Source organism: Trichoplusia ni, chromosome 8 (assembly GCF_003590095.1).
Source record: "Trichoplusia ni isolate ovarian cell line Hi5 chromosome 8, tn1, whole genome shotgun sequence".
NCBI lineage: Eukaryota > Metazoa > Arthropoda > Insecta > Lepidoptera > Noctuidae > Trichoplusia > Trichoplusia ni.
Window position 1 is genome coordinate 4,011,821 of NC_039485.1, and position 26,019 is coordinate 4,037,839.

At 35.9% G+C, this 26,019-nt stretch overlaps 1 protein-coding gene across 1 annotated transcript in view; it reads right to left on the reverse strand.

Moving 5' to 3' along the window:
• Nucleotides 1-2,181: 2,181 nt before the first annotated feature.
• Nucleotides 2,182-26,019, reverse strand: part of LOC113496481 (cadherin-99C) — a 156,150-nt gene continuing 132,312 nt past the window's right edge. Inside the window, exons 4-31 of the mRNA XM_026875721.1 lie at nucleotides 23,519-23,610; nucleotides 20,625-20,690; nucleotides 20,151-20,329; nucleotides 18,709-18,831; nucleotides 18,134-18,373; nucleotides 17,670-17,819; nucleotides 17,130-17,348; nucleotides 16,695-16,889; nucleotides 16,177-16,314; nucleotides 15,638-15,787; nucleotides 15,083-15,197; nucleotides 14,249-14,451; nucleotides 13,672-13,812; nucleotides 12,693-12,816; nucleotides 12,308-12,468; nucleotides 11,533-11,706; nucleotides 10,982-11,191; nucleotides 10,332-10,580; nucleotides 10,042-10,137; nucleotides 9,631-9,784; nucleotides 8,952-9,247; nucleotides 8,118-8,345; nucleotides 7,457-7,722; nucleotides 6,678-6,896; nucleotides 6,104-6,230; nucleotides 5,499-5,601; nucleotides 4,460-4,799; nucleotides 2,182-4,012 (exon numbers count right to left, since the gene is read on the reverse strand). Of these exons, the coding sequence (XP_026731522.1) occupies nucleotides 3,919-4,012; nucleotides 4,460-4,799; nucleotides 5,499-5,601; nucleotides 6,104-6,230; nucleotides 6,678-6,896; nucleotides 7,457-7,722; nucleotides 8,118-8,345; nucleotides 8,952-9,247; nucleotides 9,631-9,784; nucleotides 10,042-10,137; nucleotides 10,332-10,580; nucleotides 10,982-11,191; nucleotides 11,533-11,706; nucleotides 12,308-12,468; nucleotides 12,693-12,816; nucleotides 13,672-13,812; nucleotides 14,249-14,451; nucleotides 15,083-15,197; nucleotides 15,638-15,787; nucleotides 16,177-16,314; nucleotides 16,695-16,889; nucleotides 17,130-17,348; nucleotides 17,670-17,819; nucleotides 18,134-18,373; nucleotides 18,709-18,831; nucleotides 20,151-20,329; nucleotides 20,625-20,690; nucleotides 23,519-23,606 (4,848 nt within the window). The 5' untranslated portion in view covers nucleotides 23,607-23,610 and the 3' untranslated portion in view covers nucleotides 2,182-3,918. The remainder of the gene's footprint in view (nucleotides 4,013-4,459; nucleotides 4,800-5,498; nucleotides 5,602-6,103; nucleotides 6,231-6,677; nucleotides 6,897-7,456; nucleotides 7,723-8,117; nucleotides 8,346-8,951; nucleotides 9,248-9,630; nucleotides 9,785-10,041; nucleotides 10,138-10,331; nucleotides 10,581-10,981; nucleotides 11,192-11,532; nucleotides 11,707-12,307; nucleotides 12,469-12,692; nucleotides 12,817-13,671; nucleotides 13,813-14,248; nucleotides 14,452-15,082; nucleotides 15,198-15,637; nucleotides 15,788-16,176; nucleotides 16,315-16,694; nucleotides 16,890-17,129; nucleotides 17,349-17,669; nucleotides 17,820-18,133; nucleotides 18,374-18,708; nucleotides 18,832-20,150; nucleotides 20,330-20,624; nucleotides 20,691-23,518; nucleotides 23,611-26,019) is intronic.

Sequence of the window (26,019 nt, forward strand, 5' to 3'; positions counted from 1 at the left end):
TGACTGTGACAAATTCGTTTGTGACTGAATTTTCTCCAAGAAATTTCCTCTAGATTATGGGGATAAATGGCGATGGATCTTGACCTTTAGCCAAATCATATTTCTACAAGATTTAGTTACGTTTTTGATAGAAAACTTTCCAATATGAAGAGAAACGGAGAGTATGTTATTTCAGTTCATTTGAGTGTTTCTTTTACAGCTTTGAAAAATATTGATATTCTGAGGAAACAAAGCGGCTACGGGAAATTAAATTTCGTTGATTAGGCACAGATCACAAATTATACGAGAAAAAAAATGAGGCACGATTATATCTCTTGATATTCGACATAATGCTACTGACGTTGATTTCTTCAAATAATTTTTAAGTAGCAGTAATAATTCTAAGCAGAAAAAAACATAATAGATCTGCAGTCTTTTCTGTATGCCAAAAATTCTGAATCGCCTCTCCCTTTAACTCAAGTCTGTCTGTGAAGTAATTTACTGTGAAAGTAACAAGTGCGTTTCCCCATTTCCGAGTTTGACGATCCATCAAAAGTTGACGTTCGCGGATTGTCAACGAGAGGAGTTATGGCGCGTCGTGTTTAATATCAAAATACCCAACAAAAACATAAAATACCACTTTCTCAAATGGATTAGAGTATTGCGGTTACATGAACTTCAAATTATCTTAATATAAACATTTTTACATGGAACGCTGACAGTAAAAAAACAACTGAACCAATTAAAATTGTATTTTGTCTGCGCTATGGCAGTTTTTATTGTGATCGAGCGGTAAGAGTTAAATAGAATTAAGGATTTTATTTTCAGCATTTAACATCTTATTACCTTTGACAATTAAGAAAATGAATGAAAGGACACTGGACTAGACTTATGACTTGTACCTACCTACTTAAACATTTTTTAGGCCGTACTTCGGTAGACAATCTTACAATCCCACAGCTGCAGGTAGCTGAAAGATTTAAGAAACCATTATGAAGTCCTTGTTTTTTCAATTCTTAATCATCTGAAATAGACCCATTTGTTAGGCCACCATCATAGAATGCTCAACAAAAAGGATCGGCTTGATCATTAAAATTCAATTTGACACGAACATTTGGGATGGTTTAAAGGGGTTTGGGTCTTACCTGTAACCCTTAAGAGGGCTTTTACGTCGCCATTACAGACTATCCCACTACTTTGCTAGAATTATATGACGGTAGATGAATTAATTTTGTTTAGATTTTGTACTGGATTTTATTTGAGCTGTGATATATGTGAGATGAGATACTAAGTGAGATGCCTGGCCCCGGTTGGTCGGTATGCAGTCTCACGTCAACGGAAGCTGGGAGCTATCAATGGGTTCTGGCACCCAAAGCTTTTTTTGCTAGCATGACTGCTTCGCAGAGGGAGGCGACCACTTCCCATATCTCTCGCCCCACCATGGATAGGACCAGGACCGGACGCAAGCGGTTGCTGCCGCCGGGTTCGCTTCTATACAAGGTGCTCAGTCCACGCAGGGCAGACTTCCACCATCCCGAAAGCTGTAAAAATCTACGCTTCTCGTGTTACTGAATGCTTCTAAATAAGTCTTTTTTACTCGTGTACGTTGGCAAGTGCTTAAATTCTGATTGAAAATAAGTTACAATTTAAATTTTATTTTTGCTATATTTTGTAGGCTCATTGTTTTTTGAGTAAATTACTGTTGTCCCACTTTTTTTTTAAAGAAAATTTATGTTTTCGGTATCTTGTAGCTGTGTCGTAAGAGTGCGATACTTAATGTTTCAGGTTAGAATTTTTGACGTTTAATCATACCAAAAGGCTGTTTGATGTATTACCGCAAAATACTTTCACAAAATTTTAACAGACAATGATACGTCTTTAATATTAGTATTTTAGTGCTCTGCTTCTCGTGGCTAAGCTTTAACCGCATAAGTGAATCGATCACATGTTAAGCTACGCTTGACGCAGTTGGTAAGTAGATGGGTGACCATCTTTGTCAGAACGAGTTCCTCCGTGTTTCGTTCCTACATCTTTGACAGTCGTTACAGGTAGTCAGAAGCTTGAAAAGTCTGACAACCAGTCTAACCAAGGGGTATTGTGTTGCCCAGGTAACTGGGTTGAGGAGGTCAGATAGGCAGTCGCTCCTTGTACTCAGCTGAAACCGGCTAGACGGGAAGCCGACCCCAACATAGTTGGGAAAAGGCTAGGCCGATGATGATTTTAGTGCTCTGATGGGTGTTGACGTAAAGTTGAATGAAATTACATTGTGATAATAAAAATTAATTTATTTCAAAAATTATATTAACAATTTTACCACAAAATTATGATACAATTTACTTCTTCACAATCAAAATAAACATTTTATTATTTTACAAGATATACAGTGGAATTACATTAGGTAACATTTTACACTCCAATACGAAATAAATAAAAAAATGTTAGTACATATCGGTTTGGCACAAATCACATCTTGAAGCCAGATTCAAAAGTAAAAAATCATAAAAAAAACTGAGCATTTTTATTTATTATGATAATTAATTATTATTTTTTCGTAAATCTACGACCACATCACTAACGGAATAAAAATGTTCCTCTCGTTCTTATACAATCCCGAGTAAAAAAAACTTGCGACCAAGACGCGAGTGTAGACGAAATAAAACCTAAAAATACATTTTAACAGTAACTGGCACAAAATTCGTAAAGAATATGTATAGAAAAAAAGATAAAAAATCTTAAGAATGAAGTTGTTCGAGATTCAAATACTAAAGTATTTTACAATAAACAAAAGACGTAACTGTTAATCAGCTGTTTAAAATGAGAATGATGTAAAATGGGGTTGCTTGTAGACGTTGCACTTGAATTTTAATGAGGAATAGATTTTTCAAACCACATTTTGTATTTTTCACAATAGTGCTCCTGCCACGACCTGCCAGACCCCCTATAAGACCACATATTAAATCTCCCTATTCAACTGTCTGTCCTGTTATAAGAGCTCTTATTGAAAGTGCAGATAAGTAACATTAAGCATTCAATACTATTGTAATAATACTCATTCTTGCACAATACTTGATATTGGTTTAAATAGTAGAAGTTCTCTTTATACACACCAATAAATGTCAGGTGGAAAAGTGGCAGCGAAAAGGATTAATATCTTACCAATGTTATTTAGATATCTGTGCAGGTATTGAGATTTAAGACAAGTATGGGTTTTAGTACAATAACATTTTTTTGGATCACTCTTAACCCCATTTTACAACCAAGACAAATAAGTTGATAAATTTTACTAAAACTAAAGAGAATTCAAAGATGGCAGTTGCCAGACTAAAAAAGAGATTTACAAAAATAGTTCAAGTCTTTGTACCTGCATTTACAATTCAGGTACCTTAATAATATACATCACCATGTAATGCCATATTTACATCATTATTATGCACATTTGTTCATAAAACGGGACTAGCCTTGGCTAAGAAATTACGTTATCAAATTAAGTACAAAAATATAATTATCTAAAAATTCGTTATTCACATTATAAAGTTTAATTATTCAAAAGTTCAGTCGTATTCTTATTACACGAAGAATATTATATTCGTTGAACACAAACGTTAAAACATAAGTTTTTAACACAATTTCGGACGGACACTTCTAGTTTTTCACTTTCTGGTTTAAGTCACTTTGTCTGTGTTAACACTAGATTTTGCTGGTACCATTGAAGCTATACTATACACAAAAAGAAACGCATTTTGAGAGCAACGATCATGTTACTACCTTCATCGCATTCCATCATTAGAATTCGAATGTCTGTCCAATCGGGGCCCCGACGTATGAGGTGCCATCTTGTGTTTCGGACCGACAACTTTGACAACATGATCATTGTTTTAAATCATGGTTCCAGTGTGCCATATAGCTCAAAGTATGTTATTCACTATAATTACTGCTTCTTTATAACTCGGTTGTGGTTTCCACTGGCGATTGGTCGTAGTTGTAACCGGTGAAATTACGTTTTCCAAATGTTACATTGTCGTTATCTGATGCCCTGGAATAGAAAAATCTATTATTACGATTAGCAGTTCGAGTCTTCTATTAACTTGAAATCGTAGAATAAAACCTAGATATCTATTTTTGCTCCATATGGTTAGGAAATTAAACAAAAGTAAATATTCTTCATGTTTTTTGTTTGAAAAACAAAAATAAACACTGCCAAATCGACGATGCTTCATAGTGTGTTGGTATAAAAACTTACATCAAGATTTACCTTTATTTAAGTACCAAAGCATAGAGTATGTATACATATATGTAACAATGTCGAGCAGATTAAAGGGTAAGTAGAGATAAACCTTTTTTCTATTATTAAAAAAATAACTTAATAATTCTACAAAACACTAGGGCATATTAAAGCTCAGTAAAGTAGGTTATTATAAGGATTTGAAAGCTGTTATTATGCTGATTTGCAAAAGTAAATCGCATTCTTAGAAACACAAACCTTTGTAATCCAGGTATTTCATCATACGCCATAATAGGCTGCGTCGATTTCTTCTTATGATTGTTCCCCGCATTAATCTTCCTCCCAAGCGTCGTAGCCAACAACCCGCTACCAACATTATTATTATTGACTCGCGGTAATGTTCCTATCGCGTTGTTCAATGGATGCGCGTTAGGTGCGCGTCGGTTGAGAGTCTGTGTGTTGCGCGCAATGGATGTGTTGTTAGCGATCGGCTCGAATAGCTGGCTGTTGTGTAAGTTGTTGAGGGTGCCGCTGTTTTCATTGACGCTTGATGCCCGGGCTGTGGTTGCTGTTTCTGATAGGGTTGGACTTCGTTCACCTGTAAAGTTAAGAATTTAACATTTAATAAGTATCTACCTAGATGAAAGACATACGTCTAGCAATAGTTTGTAACGGATTTACAATAAAAAGGTTTCAGTAGTAACAAAAACAGGTGTGCGTTAGGACGATCGACAGCTCATAATTTAAACTAGCTATTCTAAGTTGAACTTTTTATAGCCAGAGAAACAGAAACCAGATAAAGTGGAGCCGGGTTGAAGCGGTTTACCTTCTCTTATATACTTATTTTTATCTTAATTCAGAATTTTTCAATTCTCACCGAACTTTAGCTCTAACATTAATTTAGTATATTAATATGTTCGTTCGAGAAGCTCGTGGCTAAGCTATAACCGCATAAGTGATTCGATCACAGGTTAAGCTATGCTTGACGCGGTTGGTCCGTAGATGGGTGACCATCTTTGTCATAACCAGTTCCTCCGTGTTTCGGAAGGCACGTTAAATTGTGGGTCCCGGCTGTTATTTCTACATCTTTGACAGTCGTTACAGGTAGTCAGAAGCTTGAAAAAGTCAGACAACCAGTCTAACCAAGGGGTATCGTGTTGCCCGGGAAACTGAGTTAAGGAGGTCAGATAAGCAGTCGCTCCTTGTAAAACACTGGTACTTAGCTGAAACCGGTTGGACTGGTAACCGACCCCAACATAGTTGGGAAAAGTCTAGGCCAATGATAATATGTTCTTACCATTGTCTTTAGATAGGTATTGCACACTGTGTATGTTAAAAGCGTGGTTGTTTGGACTGAAGTCCAGCTGCAAGTCTGCATCATCAACTGCCATGTTTAGGACCTGAAACGAAGATTCATACTTTAATTTCTTTAATAATTTACAACAAAAATCATCAATGAACATTCGTGAAGTGCGATTTTAATGAAGGATATTTTCTGTCGTTGCCGTTTTGAGGATGAAATATAGTATAATGGGAGTAGCTAAAACCAGTGCTATGACGTATCGTACTTGGCATGGTATAGCGTTAGATAAGACATCTCCTTTTGCTACTTTTAACAGTTATATTATTTGTTTATCTAATTACTACGTTTAGTAAAAAAAAGAAAAAACACCTCTTTTTCAAGCAATTAGTACTGGTGAAGTCGTTCGCCAATGTTTGGTGTACTTTGTCTAAAAGAGCAGTCATAGATGCTACAACTCTTCCCATTTAAAAATTTACTTTATTTCTTACTACATAAGGTTCCAAACGTTCTTTATCCTGAGTGCTCTTTCAGTGCAAGTAGATTGTTTATGTATAGTGAGTATGAAAAAATGGGTGATTAATACATACACGATTATTTACCTGGGTTTCGTATCTCGGGGCTGGCTCGTCTTCACTAGATTCATACCCTGAGGGTGGTCGCGGGGGCGGCATGCTCATGCTGAGCGTGCCGTATTGTTGGATAGCTTGTTCTTTGTGTTTCTTGTATCTGTAAGGGTGTTAATTTGATTGGTTAATTACAAGATTTTCGGTAAATTTGACGATAGTATCTATTTGGTCGTTTTTAGATATAGGGATATGTCGAGTATTGTTATCCAGTTTATGATTATGCTATTTCTAGTCTTTAGTTGTGTCATTGCTACTCCTATTGATTGATAAATCCAATCGAGACCATACAATAACTCTTTCTAAAATTTAAAACTTCAACTGAAAGCTTAAAACTTTTTGAAAACAAACTCTACGACTTAAAATTATAGCTCTAACGCAATAAAGAACAATTCAGCTTGCAGCTATAGACATACCTAGTAAAAACATACATAAATATTTCCTCCTTTCTTTATAAAGGCAAATAACAGCCTTTCTCTTCTACCAAAAAAACTCTAAGACATTTAGTACAGGCATTCAAAAAAAATAATGAGTATTTTGAAACCCTCACCTATTCCACGACGCACATATATATATAGTAGCAGCGATCGCGGCGACCAGTACGACGGCCGCCAGCGCGATGAGCGCGGCGGGCAGCGCCGTGGCGAGCGGCGCCGCGGCCACGTGCGGCCGGCGCGGCGTCTCCGCCGGGGCCAGCGGCGCGCGGACACCGCTCACCGCCGACTGCAGGCGGGACGCCACCAGCTTGTGGATGCCGTTCTCTATCACACTGGAGGACAAAACGTCAAGATAAACGTAGGCTACAATGCAATGTGTATGAAGGATTTTGCAACACAATGCCATACACCGACACAAAAACGCGGATGACGTAGCACGGCGGTTCAGGTTTAGTCAGTAAGAGTCTGACACTACCCATTTCCTCCCCCGAAAGAGACGCCTGCAATGAAATGCCGGGGCTATGGGATTGGAGGAAAGTACTGGGCAAAGGTCCTTCCTTTGCCCAGTACTTTGGTGGGTTTAGTCGGTAGAAGTGGAAGGAGTCATTTGATAAATCATGGGTAAATGAAACGTGTTTTTGAGTTGATAGTAGACTTTTAGAATAATTTTTTTACTTGATTTTTAACAAAACAAGTAGCAGACCTGAGGTAGGGAAGAATTATACTTTAAAAGATGAAGAAAGTACAATTTCATCTTTCGTGTCTTACTCAAACTACTTAAAGATCCTTTCTTTAAAACAAAATGACAGTTATTCATTTTCTTAAAAAAAAATGATTTCTCATTAAGTACCAGTTAAAACGAAAACTAATTAGAATTGAGACAGTAACTTACGTCATAACAGGTTTCGATTCCCTGCTAAGAATTTCCCCAGTATTCGCATCAATAAGGTACAACCAAACATCGGTCCCTTTGTTATCACTTTCTAATGTTCCATTCTGTCCAAGATAATGCCTTGAAGTCAGTTTCTCTAGACCAGCTACTAGTCCAGTCTTCTCTTCAATAGCAGCTAACAAGCTTCGTGATCTACGGCGCATGGCGTCAGCATTCAAGTCCATTACTTCCACAACTAGTTGGTTTTCTTTTTGTAGGACATTTATCTGGAAGACATAAATCGAGATATAAGTCTAAATGTAGTCTATAATGCACTATTGATAGAGTTTGAAATTCTTTACTATTATTATTAGATTTATAAACTAGACGCTTGGATGTAACAATGGTATTTAGATGTTCCACTTAACGGACTATACAGAAAAAGTATCGAAAGTATCTCTCTAAGGAACAGACTTTATTTGCCACGTTCGTTCACTTGTGGGATGCTGCTTTTAGAATTTTCGGAGATCACGTTTCCCCAAGATGTTTTATTTCACCATTTTATACTTCAGTCTTAGTAATAAGGTTGCTGGACACTTAATCCCACAATGCAATTATATATTTTAGGAAAAGTATAAATTCTAGTGTAAAAGGTTTCTTAGAAAGTAGATAAATGACTCACCACAACAGAAGCTCTAGCAATATTATAATCCTGAGCTGAATTTGGATGATCTCTTGCCGTCACACTGAATTTAAACGGTAGTATATCTTTGGGAACGTTTTCAAACGTCTTTATATTGCTTATTACTCCCGTATCCGCATCTAAACTAAAGTACTCTTCAGCTGCTTTCGTCCAGGAATTCTTATGATATTCTATCTTTCCGAAATCACCACTGTCCTTGTCTTTTGCCTGAAATTTAAATTAATTGTTAGAACGCCAGAATATTAAAACTACGCGGGCCTATGTCCAATGAAAAGTGCTTCCACCCACGTCAAAAAACCACTATAAGCTGAACCACTAACTTACACTAGCTCTTCCTAACGTGAGATCACCAGAAACTATTTTATGAAATTATTTTAAAGTAACAATGCGGACTTGCTTGAGGTACGTTGACGAATGATGATGTATAAGTTAATTGGAAAGGTAAATGACTAAGCTAATTAATATCATAGAAATGTAATTAAAGTATCCATTTGAGTAATCATTACCAAAGTATGTAATGACACAGTAACAGTGATTATGATCTTTCTATCGTTCTAAATTGAACCACCTGTTTATTATTTGAACAAAATGAAGAACGTTTACCATAAATACTTTGGTAATTTCTTTTTAACAAATTTATTTTGTCATTGAATTTGAATAAAATATTCCAATGCCAATATTAAAATTCTGGGGGGGGGGGGATTTGTAAGAACTTTAATATTTGCAAAGGTGATCGGTTTTGTGAGTCAAAGGTACAAAGTTTGACCCACAAAACCGATTCTAATGTTATGTAAACTTATATTAAGCGCTCACCTTCACTTGCAACACATTAGTCCCCAACAGCATATCTTTGGTAACAATCGCGAAGTATTTCTCCTTAGCCCCAGCCACAGTACTTTGCTCAGGGAACACAAACACTGGGGCGTTGTCATTCGCATCGGTCACATGGACTTTTATCGTTGCTTTACTGCTTTCCGGGTTTATCAACCCCTGGATTGATTCGAGTTGGACTTCTAAAGAGTATTCGGTTAAAGTCTCGTAGTCTAAGGAACTTGTGTTGAGGTAGATTGCGCAGTCTCTTTCCTCTGTTAGTTTTACGTAGAATATACCTACAATACAATAATTATATTTTGATAAAGCAAGAATAAGGATAATAGTATACGTGCCTCGTGAGATCAATGTCAGAGAGATAGAGTAAGTAAGCATATCTCAAAAACAACAGTATATCTCAAAAAGTCGTTATATTTGGTAATAAAAGGCGCCATATCAGGTTAGACCGGAGGCCAACCCAAATATAGTTTGGGAAAAGGCTAGGCTGTGATACAAGGCAACATTGTTCTGCAGCCGCCATTTTTGGCATTATTTCTCCCGTATCATGACATTATTCGTTTCCGACTACACTTTATTACATTTAAGAAATTTAATCAGGATTAAGGAATGCAATGCTCTCACTTGTATAAAGGATCAGAATGAGTAACCAATTGTACCTCACCTTTCTGCGAAGACTCAGTAAGGCGACACTTGAGTGGTGTATCAGGAGAATGTTCCCTCTTGTTCAATAATGGCAGGATTCTGACGAGAGTGCCGTTCGGAGAGTTTTCAGCCACATGCTCTGTGTATAACGTGTCCGCGAAGCCCAGACCAACCTAAAAAGAATTAGGATTATTAAAAACGGTAAAAAGTACGATTATTGTTTAAGTAATAAATGGAAAAACAGACTATTGTAATAATATGTGACAAATATATAACAAAGTCGCTCATTAATTATCTAAAAGTTACAGACATTATATAAAAGGTATTTAAAGGTAATAAAAATAATATCTTCCCAATAATTGTCATGTAAGGGCCGGGAAACGATTTCATACTAATGAATACCATAATTTAGAATTTAGATTATACTTACATCAGGCGGTACGGTTGCAGAATGACTGACGTATACAGTAAGACTAGAAACTGAGGACATCATTGGCTCGCCTTGATCATACGCTTGCACGTCCACCTAGAATTTAAACAAAGAAATTAATTTTCAGTGAAAACATACAATAATAAAATTGGTATACATATCATAGCTTATGTTATGTAGTTACTTAAATTTTAACATCAATATAATTTTGAATTTAAACAGAGATGACATTGTGAAATCAACCTTATTCCACTAAAATAAGACTCAAACCCAATACAAAAGCTACTCACAGTATATTCACTATCGGTTTCCTTCCTGAGATCATCCCTGACCCTCACAGCTCCCGTATCAGGTTCAACGTGGAAGTATATCGAAGCTTTCCCCCTCCCCACCAACTTGTACCGCACTCTGTTGTTAGGGGCGGTCGCGTCTGCGTCGGAAGCCACAACTGTCTGTACTAAACTGCCGATTGAAGATGAGTCTTCAATCGTTACGGGCCGGACCACGGATGTGAATATTGGGGCGTTGTCGTTTTTATCCTGAAAAGTATTATAAATATTGTACCTAACAATACAAATGTTTCACCAAATTTGAAGTGAAACATTTGTATTGTTACAAATGTTTCACTTCAAATTTGGCTTCGCAATACATGAACCTTGGAACCGGTTTCCAGTAACCAGGAAAACAAGTGCCAGGGTCATTTGCATACCAAAAATAAAATGAGTTGGTGATAGTTTTTTTTTGCATAAAATAATATGAAACTGACTAGCTCAAGAATAAGGAACTAAGGGATATATTATACCAAAATATATAAATGGCAAGTTCACTACTACAGTCGCCTGCTAGAGTTTAAGAGCCTTTCCCAAGTGACGGTACACATTATGCCTTCCGAATCAATTTCAGCCCAATTCCAATTAAAAAGCCTGCCCTCTATACTTACATCAACAAACACCTCCACTGTAGTAGTAGCGCCTTGAGTCTGGCTGTTATTCTCCTCAGTTCCCACAGTGATCTCATGGCGAGCTATCATCTCTCTGTCCAACGCCTTCAGCGTGCGTATCATACCAGTCTTGCGGTCTATAGAGAACAACTCGGTGTCACCCATAATAATAGTGTAGGTTATCTCTGGGATCGTGTCTGGGTCTTCCGCCTGGAATTGGAGAAGTTTGAGGTTAGGTAGATTCGTAAGTTCAGGTTTAGTGAATTTGTCTGTCAGAAGTTTTAAAAAATCTTGACCGCTTCGCGTTTAAGTATTGTCGTAATCTCTTTCCCACAGTTAAAATAGTTTCAGACATTCTTATGATATATACTTTGAAAGTTGCTCATGGACACAATGCAGTTATAGAAGGTATGTAGTTAGGTCCAGGCAATTCAACAATCCATGTTTGCTCCATGCAAAATTTATACACAAGTCGACTCTATTGCGAAGCAATAAAATACAATTCAGCAAATCACAGAGAACTATAACAATCAACATTTTGTTACACAAACCTGAACCCTAACAACAGGGTAGTTAGCTGCATTTTCGGGTACATGCACAGAGTACAGCGGCTGCGAGAACACGGGCGCCTCGTCCGGTATGTCCTGCACCTGTACTGTGACTGATGCTGTGCCTAGCCGCTTGTCTATAGCTCCGTCAGTCGCCGTCACTACAAACGCGTAATCCTAGAAATGAAAAAGTTTGAATTATTTAATTATTATTATTTGAATTATTAGCTTTAAATTATAAGGTTAACAAGTTATCTAATAAATTAAAAGCAGACGCCCTAAATGCTATAACAGTCTTCGTTTACATCAGCCTCGAATAACTTCATTTGCATCAGGCGTAGTGTGGCATATAAACAAAGGAAGTCCTATCTTCCTTTGTTTATATTATTCACTTTTGTTTCAAACCCTACGCAAAAATTATTTTTATGCCCTTTTTACTGCCGATCATTGACGGAATTTATTAGGATTTATTATTTAACTCTAGCACACCATATATTTTAGTAATTCCAAATATAGTGATTTCAGAGCAGGAACTTTGTCCGTCCACATGCAGGTTTGCTCAAATCCCACAAAACATATCAAAATATATTTTTAATACCTTAAGGTTTTAGTTAGTTGAAGGCTGACACTCCCTTGCGCTCAAGCCAAAGAGGGAAAAAAATTAAAACGCGATAAAATCCGTAAAAGTAGTTTCATTTCAATGTCTAACATTCGCGTAAACCTAAGAAAGCACAAAGCGGAGAGAGTCATTTAATGATCTCATCCAAAAATAAAATACCTTAGTCTGTTCATAATCCAGCTCAGTCTTAGTATTGATCTGTCCCGTTGAGTTGTCGATAGTGAAGGGCAGGTGCGGCGGTATGCTGTAACTGATCATAGCGTTGACGCCCTCGTCGATGTCCGTAGCGTGTACGTAGCCAACAAACTCATTTGCGGCGCCTAGAGTATAGATAAGTCGTTATTAGTACATATTTATAGGCAATACTTGTTTTTTGTAAACTTATAGTCACAAGCATCATTTTTAGATTTGTAGTAAAACATCAATTGGCTGAAAAGTCAAATGACGTCACAAACGCTTCAGAATTTAGAATTCACTTTGCCTTACTTTTTAATTAAGTATTATGGTATGACCCAGATTGGGTTTTTTTTAAATATAATATTACCTTCTTTGACGTGGAAAAGATAAGAATCTTCATCGAACTTCGGGTTATTATCATTGATATCCGTCACTTTGATGTTGACTGTCGCTGTACTCGACAATCTACCGGGATCTTCTGCTCTTACCATCTGTAAATGAGAATAATAACGTTAACATATAGCAGCAGGTATTTCAAGTTAAACAAAAAACGATCTACAAAATCTTTTTATCCAGACCGAAGTTCTGAGCTAACAAACAATTTAAAAAAACTGTAGTCGAATTGAGACCCTCCTTTTTTTGAACTCGGTTGATACGTGTTCACTGTTCAACTTACAAAACAAAAGCAGATGAAGCTATTAAACAAAAGAAGAATTATTAGGCTTTCTATAATCCTGGATTTCATAACAAGAAAACAATACAGAAGTCACACAGCGGTTGTCATGGCAACGTAGTACATACTTTAGTAACAATGCTTAACTTTAGTTACCCCCTAAAAATGAAACGCCAAGTTTGACTATAAGATTTTATTTATGACTAGCTGTTGCCCGCGACTTCATCCGCGTGGTTAGAAGATATAAGTTATAATTTATACCTGCCTTCTATCTATCTTGTAGTATTCAGTCAGCGTTTGCAATGTAAGCGCAAAAAATGTGTTTTTTTACGACCTCACATTAGAAACCCCAAAAATTGTAGCCTATGTGTTATTCTGATGTATAAGCTATAATGTGGTAAAGTTTCATTCAAATCCATTCAGTAGTTTTTACGTGAAAGAGTAACAAACATCCATACATCCATACTGTAAGTATGGATGTATGGATGTTTGTTACTCTTTATAATAGCTAACTTTCGCCTTTATAATAGTAGTAGGATATATAGATATATTTATCTATGTTAGCTCTATAACGCTACTTTACTCTACAGAATGACAGAGGTTGCAACTTTTTGAAGTTTCAGTATCGATTAGGCTATTAGGATGTCATTGTATATAACTAATGTTTGCTCACCAATTGATATCGTGTCAGCACTTCTCTATCCAGACTCCTGATGACCGTGATGATTCCTGTGTTGGAACCGATGGCAAACTGGCGGAGATCATTGCCAGAAGCTATGGAGTATGTCACTGGTTCGTTCTCTGGATCTTTTGCCTGGAGACGTTATTAAAATTTTTAGAAATGTTTTTCTTTTGTGTTTATAAATTAACGTCGATGCGTCGAGTCGAAATGAAAGCAGATATGCTATTGAGGAAGCGAGAGAGTGCAACGAGTAGCGGTGTCTCGCTTTAACAACACAACAACCCTAAGGGCCTACAAGCATTACAATAACCAAAAGACAAAAGAAAAACTGGAACCCATTTCATTTCGGAAAGTAATGGGACTTTAACTTGAAAGTTCGATATTTGGGCTATTCGCCAGAGTTAGCGTTTATAGGAATGTAAATTGTTCATTCATGTATGTGTGTCATACTCATAATACAAACTAGGGTTATATTCTTCATTTCAACCATTCAAATAAAATATCACAGCAACTTCAGTCGCTAAAACCATAACATACGTTATTAGTAACAAATTATCAAATCACTCACAGTAACAGTGGTTACAGTTGAATTGATAGCAGCACCCTCGGACACAGGTGCGTAATAATCTCTTGACGAGAACTGCGGTGGCCTGGTATTAGGTCCAGGCGCCACAGACAGTTCTACGATTCCTTGAGAACTGAGACCCTTGGCGTCTGTAGCGCGAAGGGTCACGCTGTATTGCTCGCCCGCTTGTAAGCGACCTGTACTTGCTGTGGGATACAGAAATAAGGAATATAGATTAGTAAAACCTTATTAGTAGACTTAGAATGTTGTAGACCAAAAGTGGTCCGTTCGAATGTATAAAAATACCTCTGATCTATCTATCGTTAATATATAGATATACTATAGAATAACGAGGTATTTTTTACTACAGAATCATACAAGTTGGTGATTTGATGCAGTTTTATTAAATTTGGTTTAAAACAATGTCATGCTTACTTTTTTTATATATAGTTTAGGAATTCTGTGTTCAATGTAACTCAGTTTTTAGAATTGATTAATTACAAGACGTGTATAATAAAGACAGATATGCAATTGTGCTACTTTGTTTAAAATAGTTTAATTAGTTTAATATCAAAAAAACATTCAAAGAAGACATTCGATTGTGAACACATGCTAACACAGTGAAAACACACATAAATAGTGTCTTAGGTATACAACTCCTTTCCTAATTCTATATTAAGTAAAATTAAGTTCTATCATACTCAAATAGAGTCCAGTTTAGATTGCAGTTTCTCTCGACCAAACGCATTACACGAAAATGAGTCGTATACTTAAGACATTAAGGTTCAAAAATACCTTTAGAAGAGTAGTGTAGAAAAAAAGGTAGGTGCAACTTACATATAACTCCAGTGTTAGGATCTATAGTGAACTTGTTGCCTCCATTGTTAGATACGTGATAAATGCTGTACGTTATACGTGCGTTCTCACCCTCATCGATGTCTACCGCCTCCACCTATGAATAAAAATAAATTTAGAAATTATAGGCCAGGAAAAAAGGCTTTTGAAAGACTTTTTTATAATACCCTCTAAATGAGGCTGATTGCTTAAATACTAACGATCACATAACTCTAACTGAGATTTAATGAAAATGGCAAAAGAAAAGACTTTAGATTTTTCTTTAGTTACTGGATGTTAAATCCGACGTTTTAGCTACCTCCAGACCATTTCATCGAAATCGCTTCAGCCATTTGGGCGTAAAGAGGTAAGAAACGTATAATATTAGTCTGATAGGGACACCCATTCTATCACTACTTTTAAGATGTATTTACAGAAGGGTCTATATATTGTCATCTGTCTTGCGCCCTGGGCATCTATATATTGATCCATTCCTTACATATTTTTACTGAAGTACCAAGATATAATGGTTCATATAAACATAAGTATAACCCTTACCTTATGCACAGCAGTGGGTTCCAAGCTGGCTGGTACTATGATGGGCTGTGTCTTCGGTATGACGGGAGCGTTGTCGTTCTGGTCCAGGAGTTGTACTCCTAAGGAATATGGCGCTGATGCCGCTCCACCGTTCGCTTCACGTGCTACCACCTGAAACCAGAAATGCATGATAATCATGTTATCTTTTAAGTGGCTACGTAATTTGCGGATTTTATCTCCATCCATACCCGGATACATATGGTTTCCTGATAAGTAGTCACAAAGATTATAATTTTTACATATGCTACAATGGCTACTTGGGTATCCTTTCCCATCCATTATAGCATAATCTATAAATTGTACGCCTTTACATCGAACACACAAGCTTCAACAGATTTCGTAGATAACACACAAATTGCCCTGTTCAGGGAATCGAACGACTACTAAAATCACTTGGACAGTAGGTGTAGTGACCTACAACCACTCGGCTTTTTATCTAGTTAAAATTTAAAGGAGTACAATCTCAGATTTGTTTGTGGCATCCCAAGGATTGTTCTCACCTGGAATCTAAACTTGCCCGAGTTGGGCTGATCTCGGTCGAGTTTCTCATCGCTGACAACCAAATATCCATCTTTGTCGATGTCGAAGAAGCTCGTTGTCAGTTCAAACGTGTATTTTGGTACTGGATCGCCGGGTCCCTGGAATGCAGCAATTTTTTTTATATTTCGTAAAGAAAAATAAATAGAACTCTAACTTGACTTCACAGGAAAATTAATTGTCTTTTACTTATCTAATTTCTTAGATTCTGTCTTTAGATAATTATATTTTCATATCAGCGAAAGCATCCTTTTTGTTTACTTAGAGAAGGCGGACTGTTATGGGCTAATAATACCGGAATGCTCTATGCCGGTCAAACGGGAATTTTAGTTAGATGTTTTTCATCCCTTTACAGTTACATATTAGACAACATTTCACAGCGTTTAAAATTAGATTTAATAGGTTATTAACAAATTTATGTGTTGATCGTTTAGTGCTTAAACTTTCAAAACTCTATGAATAAAATTACTCAGTAACTAACCAAATCAGGATCAGACACAGTAAGAAGAATCGGCTCTCCGTTTCTGTCGAGTATCTTGGTGCCTTTTGGTGAATTCTCTTCGACTTCGCCTTCATCAGCTGACGCGCTGACTACGGGCGGGCTCGCGTCCACCGGCCGAACTGTTATCGTCAACTTGGCTGTAGTGAAGCGACGAGCTTCTGTTACTTCTTCCGCCTGTTTAAACAAAAAGTGATGTTATTAAGAAACAAAATAATTGTTAAGAGCATCAAATGAAGCTTCAATAGCTAAAATATATTCGAGATATTTTCTGAAACTACCATAGCCGAGACGCAGTAGTTAAAAAAACCGCTTAAATAAAACTGGGGATAAAGTGATGTTTAAAGATTAATCTGGATACAAATTAATCATACTAAGGGCAACTTAAAAAAAAATCGTTCTCCAAGAAGCATTTACCTTAATAACCAGCTGAAACTTCTTAGCTATAGAAGTATCGACCGGCACGAGCTGCCTGACCGCGCCTGTATTTTGGTCTATCGCGAAGTACGACGCCCAGGAGTCGGGCTCCCCACTCTCGATGGTATACTTGATGCGGGCATCAAGGGTGTCCATGTCTACAGCTTGAATCTTCTCCGGCTCTACGGTGAGGATGCCTGCTAGGACGCCGCTGTTTACCTGGGACAAGGAATTTTAATGAAGAAGATGTAATGATTGAACCTAATAGAGAAAAAAGGGAGAAGTGTTTTCGACTTACAGTATGATAATTCATTCAACATCAATTCAACATCTTTATTTTTAAATTTTATGTGGTCTAGAAATCTAATAATCCCGTTTGAGGCAAAATAGATTTTTGTCATTTTCTACACTTTATTACGTTAGTAAATATTTTTTAAAGCTCTGTTAGCAACCAAATCTTTAGTGGTGGGAAAAAATAAGATTGAATATTGATGCCTATAGAAAAGTAAAAAAAAAATTACATGTTAAAAATATACTTACAAAACTGGTATACTCTGGGTTAAAGCAAGCTCCCTCATGCAGCGTGCAGCCTTTGTAGATGAACGAAGGATCTTGATCGTCATCATCTTCAACATTAACAGTCAATGTGGTGGTACTGGATAGGCGTCTCTTGGTGTCGCGAGCACGATCCTTATGGAAAATAAGTTGTTAATACTTTGACTGAATGTATTTTACTAAGTGAAGATTTATTTAGAAAAGTTTTCCAATCTTTGATTGATCAAGTTTACGTTTTTTCTATCATCGACTATGACGACTATACTTAACAAAGTGTTACCTTAAAAACAATTGGAAATATTAAGCACAGAACGTAACATGAGGATTGACTGTTAATTGTGTGTAAAATCGCTGCACATTTGTTTAAGCGGTAAATATCTGCTCATTTCGAGATCGGCATTTATTTTGACTTATAGAAATAATAATCATACAGTTGTTTAGGTACTTACAGAAGCAAGGATAGTGACTAGATACTTCTGCGTGCGCTCATAATCTAAACTCCTGTTGACTGTCACTTGTCCCTGATGAGGTAGTGGTATCGCGAAGAAGCCGTAACCGTCGGCTGCGTTCGATTCCTCCAGGGTTTTATTATCTCCTGGTATTATGAAGTATTCTGAGAGACCGTTGACGCCCGCGTCGATGTCTACGGCTTTGATCTTGTCGAAGATTGTGCTTCCGATTGGGACCAACTGGAATTTATAATTGTTTGTTAGGTGATACGATTCGGATCTTGGATGAAAAAAGTCCAGAACGAAATAGCTCCTGCCACTAACTACAACGACAATACAAGACAAAATAAGACAATGAATTAATGAATTATTCAATACAAACATGACCAATAATTTGAAAAGAAAGTTTTCAGCAGTAGTTACAATTTGCGTCAACGCAAATGGCTTCTAAAAACATGAATGCAAAACGGCGCATCTCTAAATTCTTTAATGTAAAAATAGCAGATCTGGACTGGACGATGTGTCTTTCTTTAATAATTCGGTTATGACAAACATTACTCATTTTCATTACTTACCTCAGAAACCGAAGTCTCGTACGGCGTTCCTTGGAACATCGGCGCATTATCATTAATGTCAGACACTCTGACTATAACTGGGATCGTCCTCCGCTTCTTCGTCGCTTTCACTTGACATACCAGCTGCAAAAAAAACCCCATTAATTATTCACCAAATTAGTTTTGACAACAACTTTATGACTAACTACCATATTCGCTTCAGGGGATACTTAATAGACTAAATTTTGTTACATGTAACGGAATCTCAACTTTACTTCTTGGTTATTGAGTTCGAAATCAAATAGCTAGTTCAAATATGTCCATTTTGTAAAGAGGTCTTAATAAATTATATGACAAATTATCATAAGATGATTATGATACATAATTTATTTAAATAGTGATAAATATGGATAATAGGCTGGTTTTGATGGAGTATACGAATGAGTGTGTGACAATAAGATTTTGATCGTGGGAATTGAATGAGAAAATCTGTGTGTTTGTTGCGTAATTGTTATTCAACCACTGACCTAAAAAGACATGATTATGTTAATTCTTATAGCGAGCGTTTTATAGGCTTATACAAATAACTTCGGTATAATAAATAAAAGTATGATGATTGAAATACATTTTCTTTCAATATGATCTTTCTTCTATAAAGCCAATCCCTTTCAATGTCTATATAAATGGCCTCTTATGCATAAAATAGGCTGAACTGTGATCGCTTTCAGTTTCTTTAATCTAGTATTTATTCACGTTCACATACGAGTAAATGGTGTCATCGACGGCGAACTATGAATTCGCTTCTCTCTTTATACGGCAATGGTAGACGAAAATCAAAGAGAGTACATAGTGTGAGACTCCAGAATAAAATATTCATATCCTACTGTTTAACTACTGTGTATATTTGAAGAAGTATGTTTATTCATGCAAAGTCTACAAAGTTCCCACGGTCACCAAGCAGGGAAATTAAGCCGTGGACATCATTTAAACTTTCTTTTCGATCAAGCTGAATGAGCAGTTATTTCTCATTCTAGGTATAGATAATGATTGTTAATGTATTTTCTCAGTTAGTTGTAGCCTATCAGTCTAATTTTCCGGTTTAGAACTCCATTTGACAAATAACGTTACTACAAGCATTAATTATAAAAGAAACACCTCAAATGTTTTAGAATTACATTTTTGTAAGAAACGACACGTCAGTTATCAATTCCAAACATTTAAACAACACAGGGATATTACGTAAGTTGCAAAAACAACGCGATAACGATTTAAATATTATTTCGTCAGTTTTTGACAGTTATTTTCTAATTTCTGCAAACACTCTTTACTCATTAGAGCCTAATCGCGATCGCTATCACTTGGCAAATACCTAGAGCTTTGACGCTCCTCAAAAGTCCTTAGTCTAGGTAGTAGACAGCAAATGGATAAAAATCGTCAATTTAATTAAAAAAATCAAGTATTACCTGAAATACCATGTGCGACAAGTTATCAGCATCTCTATCGAGTGGCTGCAGCAGCTGCAGTCGTTTGCCATCGAGTTGGAACAACGTCGGTCCCTTGGGGAACACCGTGGATAGCGCGACATCCACATCGGGTTCTCCTACTATCGGTAGTTCTGCTGGTGTTGTGCTTTGGTTCACCTCTGAAAACGTTAATGGGAAATTATATATCTAAAGTTATAGTTGATAAAAAAGGATTTACGCGAAATTCTGGTCTTTATTCATATATTTAAGGTTTGATGCTAAGACTCAAAGGCTTCAGCTCAGTCATGAAATAGTTTAGTTTATAAAGTTTCCGCTATTATATTGCAAATTTTATTGACATAAAAATCAGTCGTCTAATGAAACGCGAGACTAATTTACGGATAAAATTCAGTGATTTTATAATTGTAAGCTCATAAAATGTATTTTATTTTATGTTAGTATGTAACAACTTACGATCTCCTCTACTCTCTTCAATATCAACTATAATACTTGACTGGCCCGTTTCCACCTCACATGGACCTGAAAAAAAAACAAGATACTTCACAATCTATCACTAAATCGTGCAAAATAAATAGGTATAAAAAGACATTTATAACTGTAATTACATTCCATTAGTGACATAAAACTATTACTAGGCACATTCCAACATGGTTGATAGTTTATTTACATCATAATAGGCATGGGTGAAACAAAGACTTTGAATGTTTATTACATATGAATAAATTAAGCTTTTAATCGCTATCGAAAAGAAACCCTATAGAAAAATCATATCTTAGAATTCTTCATTCACACTGTACACTTTACGAATGCTTTGTCGTACTAATATTCACATCTTTGTAAATATAAAAAAAAATGGCAAAAAGGGCTTCGTTCCACTAGAATAAAACCTCATTAATCAAACATTCCCCCTTTTTCCCAAACCCTTTATCCAGCGAATCGAACAAATCCATGAACCATTAAAGCTCGCATTAATCACCGTGGAAACAAAACACAATGCATTTAGATAAGGCGGAGTACAAACTAAGCGGGCCCACAGATAGAATAAGCAAACACTCTCACATGAAACAAACAGTAATAAATAACTGAATCGACAGGTGCACACCAGACCTTACCTTCGTTAGGCCTTTGAACAATTAATTAAGGTTTTGCAAACGCTGCCTTTCCTTTTCCCATTAAATTGTTTAGAGATAATGTTAACTGTATATCGTAGCGTGCTAGCTGAGATATGGGGAATAGGAATGGTATGCACGTTATATAACATTGCTATCATTTTTCATAGATCGGTACAAAACATTACTACTGAGTGTAGTACAATGATTCCACCATCTTCAGTCATTTTACCCCAGACTTTTTTTTCATGAATAAATTGATATTTTGCAGAAGAGCAATTATTGACCTAGATGATTCGAAGTTTACTTTTAATAATAATTGATGTCTTCCCCGTACTCCCACTTTTTTTTAAACCGTCACTAGTTTTGACGTTTAAAATAGCAACGACCGTTTATTATCGCATTAATCTGTAGTACCTATGTATTATCTTTCAATTTGTAACAGTAGTAAAATTGTAAGTGATAATTGTAGGAAACAATCAAGAAAATAGGAAACATAAAATACATCTTGAAACCGCGTGAAAGTGTCGTTATATAAATGATAGTCTCCAATATAACATTAATTGATTTCATTATTCTATTAACGAAAGTCATAAATATTTTATTAGTAATCAAGAGCACATTTTCTAAGACACAAATCGATTTCCTCTTATCATCGTCGAGAATTCGAAACTGAAATTTCTATTTGATATAAGATGTTATGTTGTATGTCTCACAAAGGTACCTTTTTTTTGGGGAGGGAACGGGTAGTTTCAGACTCTTACTAAGCCTTAACGCGGTAGATAACATCTTTATTATATAAGTCAGCTAAAACCTTATCATTGACGAAGACAGATCACCAACGTACTAATAAAAGAATGCTGAGCGCTACAAAGAAAAAAATGTTAACAAGATCAAATCATTAATCGCTTTTGTCCACAACAAATCAATACTCCATTGTGTTCTGTTTACAAATACTTTGAATGGGTTCAGTAATAAAATAACGTCAGCGTTTCATTGAGACTAATCACATACAGCCAGTGGAGCTTGTAAAAATCAATTGAATGGTGTTTCGTTGAAGCTGAAGAGATTATGATCGGTTTTACGAATCATTAGGGTTTTGAATGTCAAAGGTTTTTTAACACTTGTGTGGTTGCACGTTGACGAAAAGGTAAGCTTTTAAACACGGAAAGGACAATACAATTAGTCCGGAGATATTAAAATTGAAAACACCGATGTCTATACAAATTATGATTTCTAATCTCAGTCTAAGTTCTGATTCCTACTTTTGTACTAGTGTTTTACAAGCAGCGACTGCGAATCTAGCCTCCTCAACCCAGATATATGGAAAACACGATACGATCAAAGATTTATAAATAAAAGCCGATACCCACAATTCAATGTGCTTTCCTAAACTTAGGTACTCGTCGTAACATAGATGATCACCCACCCACGGACCGGCCGTAACAAGTGTAGCTTAACCTGTGATCGATCAACTTGTACAGTTGTAGTTTATCCACGGACCCTTTGAAAACTAACTCGAAATTAATAGCCTTAATCCAAGAATTGATAGCGTACAAGAATCTGACAGTCTGAAAACAAGGCTATATTTAGAATTTTCTAATTAGAACAAACGCGTATATGGGCATCTCTGGTTTCCTTTGCAAGTTGCTTATTATCACATGATCTAATTAACACTGTCTTTTAAGGTTGCCATTTGTATTTAATACGGTGTTATGACAAATAATTGGTTAATTAATCGGTTCTCAGGCTTGTGTACTAGGAAGCTTGTTTATCAATTTGTAATCTATGTGTTAATACAAAGTGATATGTACTTTCTTTTTGCAAAGGAGAGAAATGTTTTGTGAGTTCGACTCTATATGCGCTTTTTTAGTCCGATGCCTAAATCACTGGGAGTGACGAAGGAATTAGTAATTATACAGCAAACAAAATATTTTTGAAATGTTACGAGACTATTGGGTACTTTTAGAATGAAGTCCCGCACTAAAATTACAAAAAAACGTATTTTATGCCAGTCAAAGCAGAAAAAAAAGCACTTTCTTATAGTAAAAGAATAAACGAATAATTATGGAATTAAATCTTTAAAGACACTCACACTCAGAGCGTTCCTGGAGTCGTGAGTTCTATCCTCGAAAATGACTGTGCATTTTCGAGGATAGAACTCACGACACCAATCACCTATTTAAGCGGAGTGACCACAACCATGGGTCTAGAAACTAATTAAGACTGGTGACTCACCGGGCGTTGCCTGCGCCAGCTGCAGTAGACATAGGAGAAGCAAACACGCCGTCGTCTGTCCATGCTGGAGCGCTCCCCACCGCGCCATCTCACTGTAACAATAAACACAATATTGTTAATTACACTTACTTTTCAACCGTCTTCAAAAAGGAGGAAGTCTTCAATTCGTCTGTATTTTGTTTTATGTTTGTTACCTTATGAATTCGGACTGAATGAACCGATTTTGATGATTCTGTTATATTTAACAAGAAACAGCTGCCAATTAGTTCCATCAAATTCAAGCAAAAAAATTAATCTTAAGATACTGTTTTAGAAGGCCTAACGTTAACCGTCCGAACCGATTTTTATGAAGATAATAAAGACATCAAATATCATATGTAAAAATAAACCGTAACCAATAAGGAAAAGAACATTTTTATTTCAACCTTGTGTAACGGGGTTTTCACAAACATTTAAGTCACAAGCACAAAGACAATCAGACTGAGGACAAGCATTCGAGGCTCACTCACACGCTTATCCTACGCGATAATTGTCGTCGACCTATCATAAACCGCCATTTGCAACGTCTTTATCAGCTATAACCACACCAATATCACTACCATTTCTTTTCCACAGAACAATAATGGTTTAACACTTCATAAAACGCCCACAACAGCTACACCTGTTATAACTGTGTGCCTGTGTATAAGGATAACGATAAACCAGAGTCCTGTCATCTCATCGCCCACAACCAACAATACAATGAACCTTTCAAACACAATTTAATGCAAAACCAACGAGTTCTTGTTTACGAGAGCAATTGTATTGCACTTGAAGGAAATCAATTTTACATCTTTGTATTCTAATTTAAAATGGTGGGGATGGAAAATGGTTCTTGCTGTTATAAGCATTGGTGGACTGAAAGAATATGTTGACTAGTCCTAAAGGAGAGAAATTTTAACCAAAACTGCGTTGGCCAGATATGTTTTGTGAATCATTAATTAATAATTTCAGGTCTGTGCAATTGAACCAGATTAAATAATTTGGCACAGGCATTAACTATCTATAAAATATGTAACCTGTTTACTGTGGAACTGTTAATCAACTCAAATAATTTTAGGCTGAAGTAGAAACCAGTTTGTTTCATTACGTTCGACTTTTTTACATTTATTAAATTTTTTACAAATATGCGTAGATTTTAAAGTTGCCCGCCTACCGCAAATGCTGAAACCATATAATCCTTTTAAGGATATAGATATCTTAACTTTCACAACTCATTATTATATTGCAGCTAACATAAATGGAAATTGACTATTCTAAACGTTATCAAACCTGCTAATTTCACACCAATCAGGCTGATTCTCTTCTAGAACACCATACACGGACAGAATATCTAAAGATAAAACACAAATAACAGACATCACAATTCTCACAGACGCGCACAACACGGCTTTTCACTCGCATCTTATCTTGACAAATGAAATAACAATACTACGAACAATAGTCAGTTTTAAACAACAAACAAGACAACACGAGACGCTAATTTACAACAAAACGTAACGAATCAAACTTTATCTGGCAAAGAGGATATCGAAGCTGGCATTAACTGGCACTAAATTGGCACAACATTGCTGCTAAACTGGCATTCTAGATTGCGATAAAAAAGCTATTAGGTTTATTACAAATTAACGCCAATATCTAAGATCTTATGGATGGTAATGTAAAAACTTATATGGATATTGAGATAGGCTTAAATATATTGCTGAGGCAGCTGTGGGTGGTATTCTCGTGAGCTTACTTGGATTAATACATTTAAATTATATGCCATAAAAATGCAATGAAGATGTTGCAGGAATAATGATTTCCTCATATTGGATTAGTTTCGTTTTTGCACAGGTATATTGCGTTAGTAGTTATTTCTTCTTTCAAATACGCCATGAGATATGGTAACTTCGAAAAAAAGTAATAAAATTATATTCTAAGCAGGTTTTACTTTATAGGACAACTTAAGTCAATCTTTAAAAAAACATTCGAACTTTTTTTCATTAATTCTAATTACAATATTATGTATATTATTTGTAACGCGTAACGATTTGGTCAAATTGATACGTGCGACAGCCATAATTTGAATTAATATTTTGTAACTTTATCATTCTTACATTATTTGCTTTCTACAGATTATTGCAATTTTAATCTTATTAATGTTGATGTAAAGTAGTCGCAGATTATTTAAGTGTACCTAAATAAATATTTGCATTAAATGTGTATCGATCTACTAGTAGGGATCGTTCCATTAGTATAAAAGTATGAAATGCATTAATACTATCTCGCTTATAGCAATAACAGTAAAAATTTTGTTGAATCGGTAGTCAATGAATCGTAAGATAAACATAAAATTAAAGAAAAAATTATTGCATCGCCACTCAAACGGTTCATTTATTTTTCTAATTATGTTTTGAACTATATGTATGTTTCTGTACAAGTAAGAATATTTTACGAAACTCATAAAACTCAATACGGTA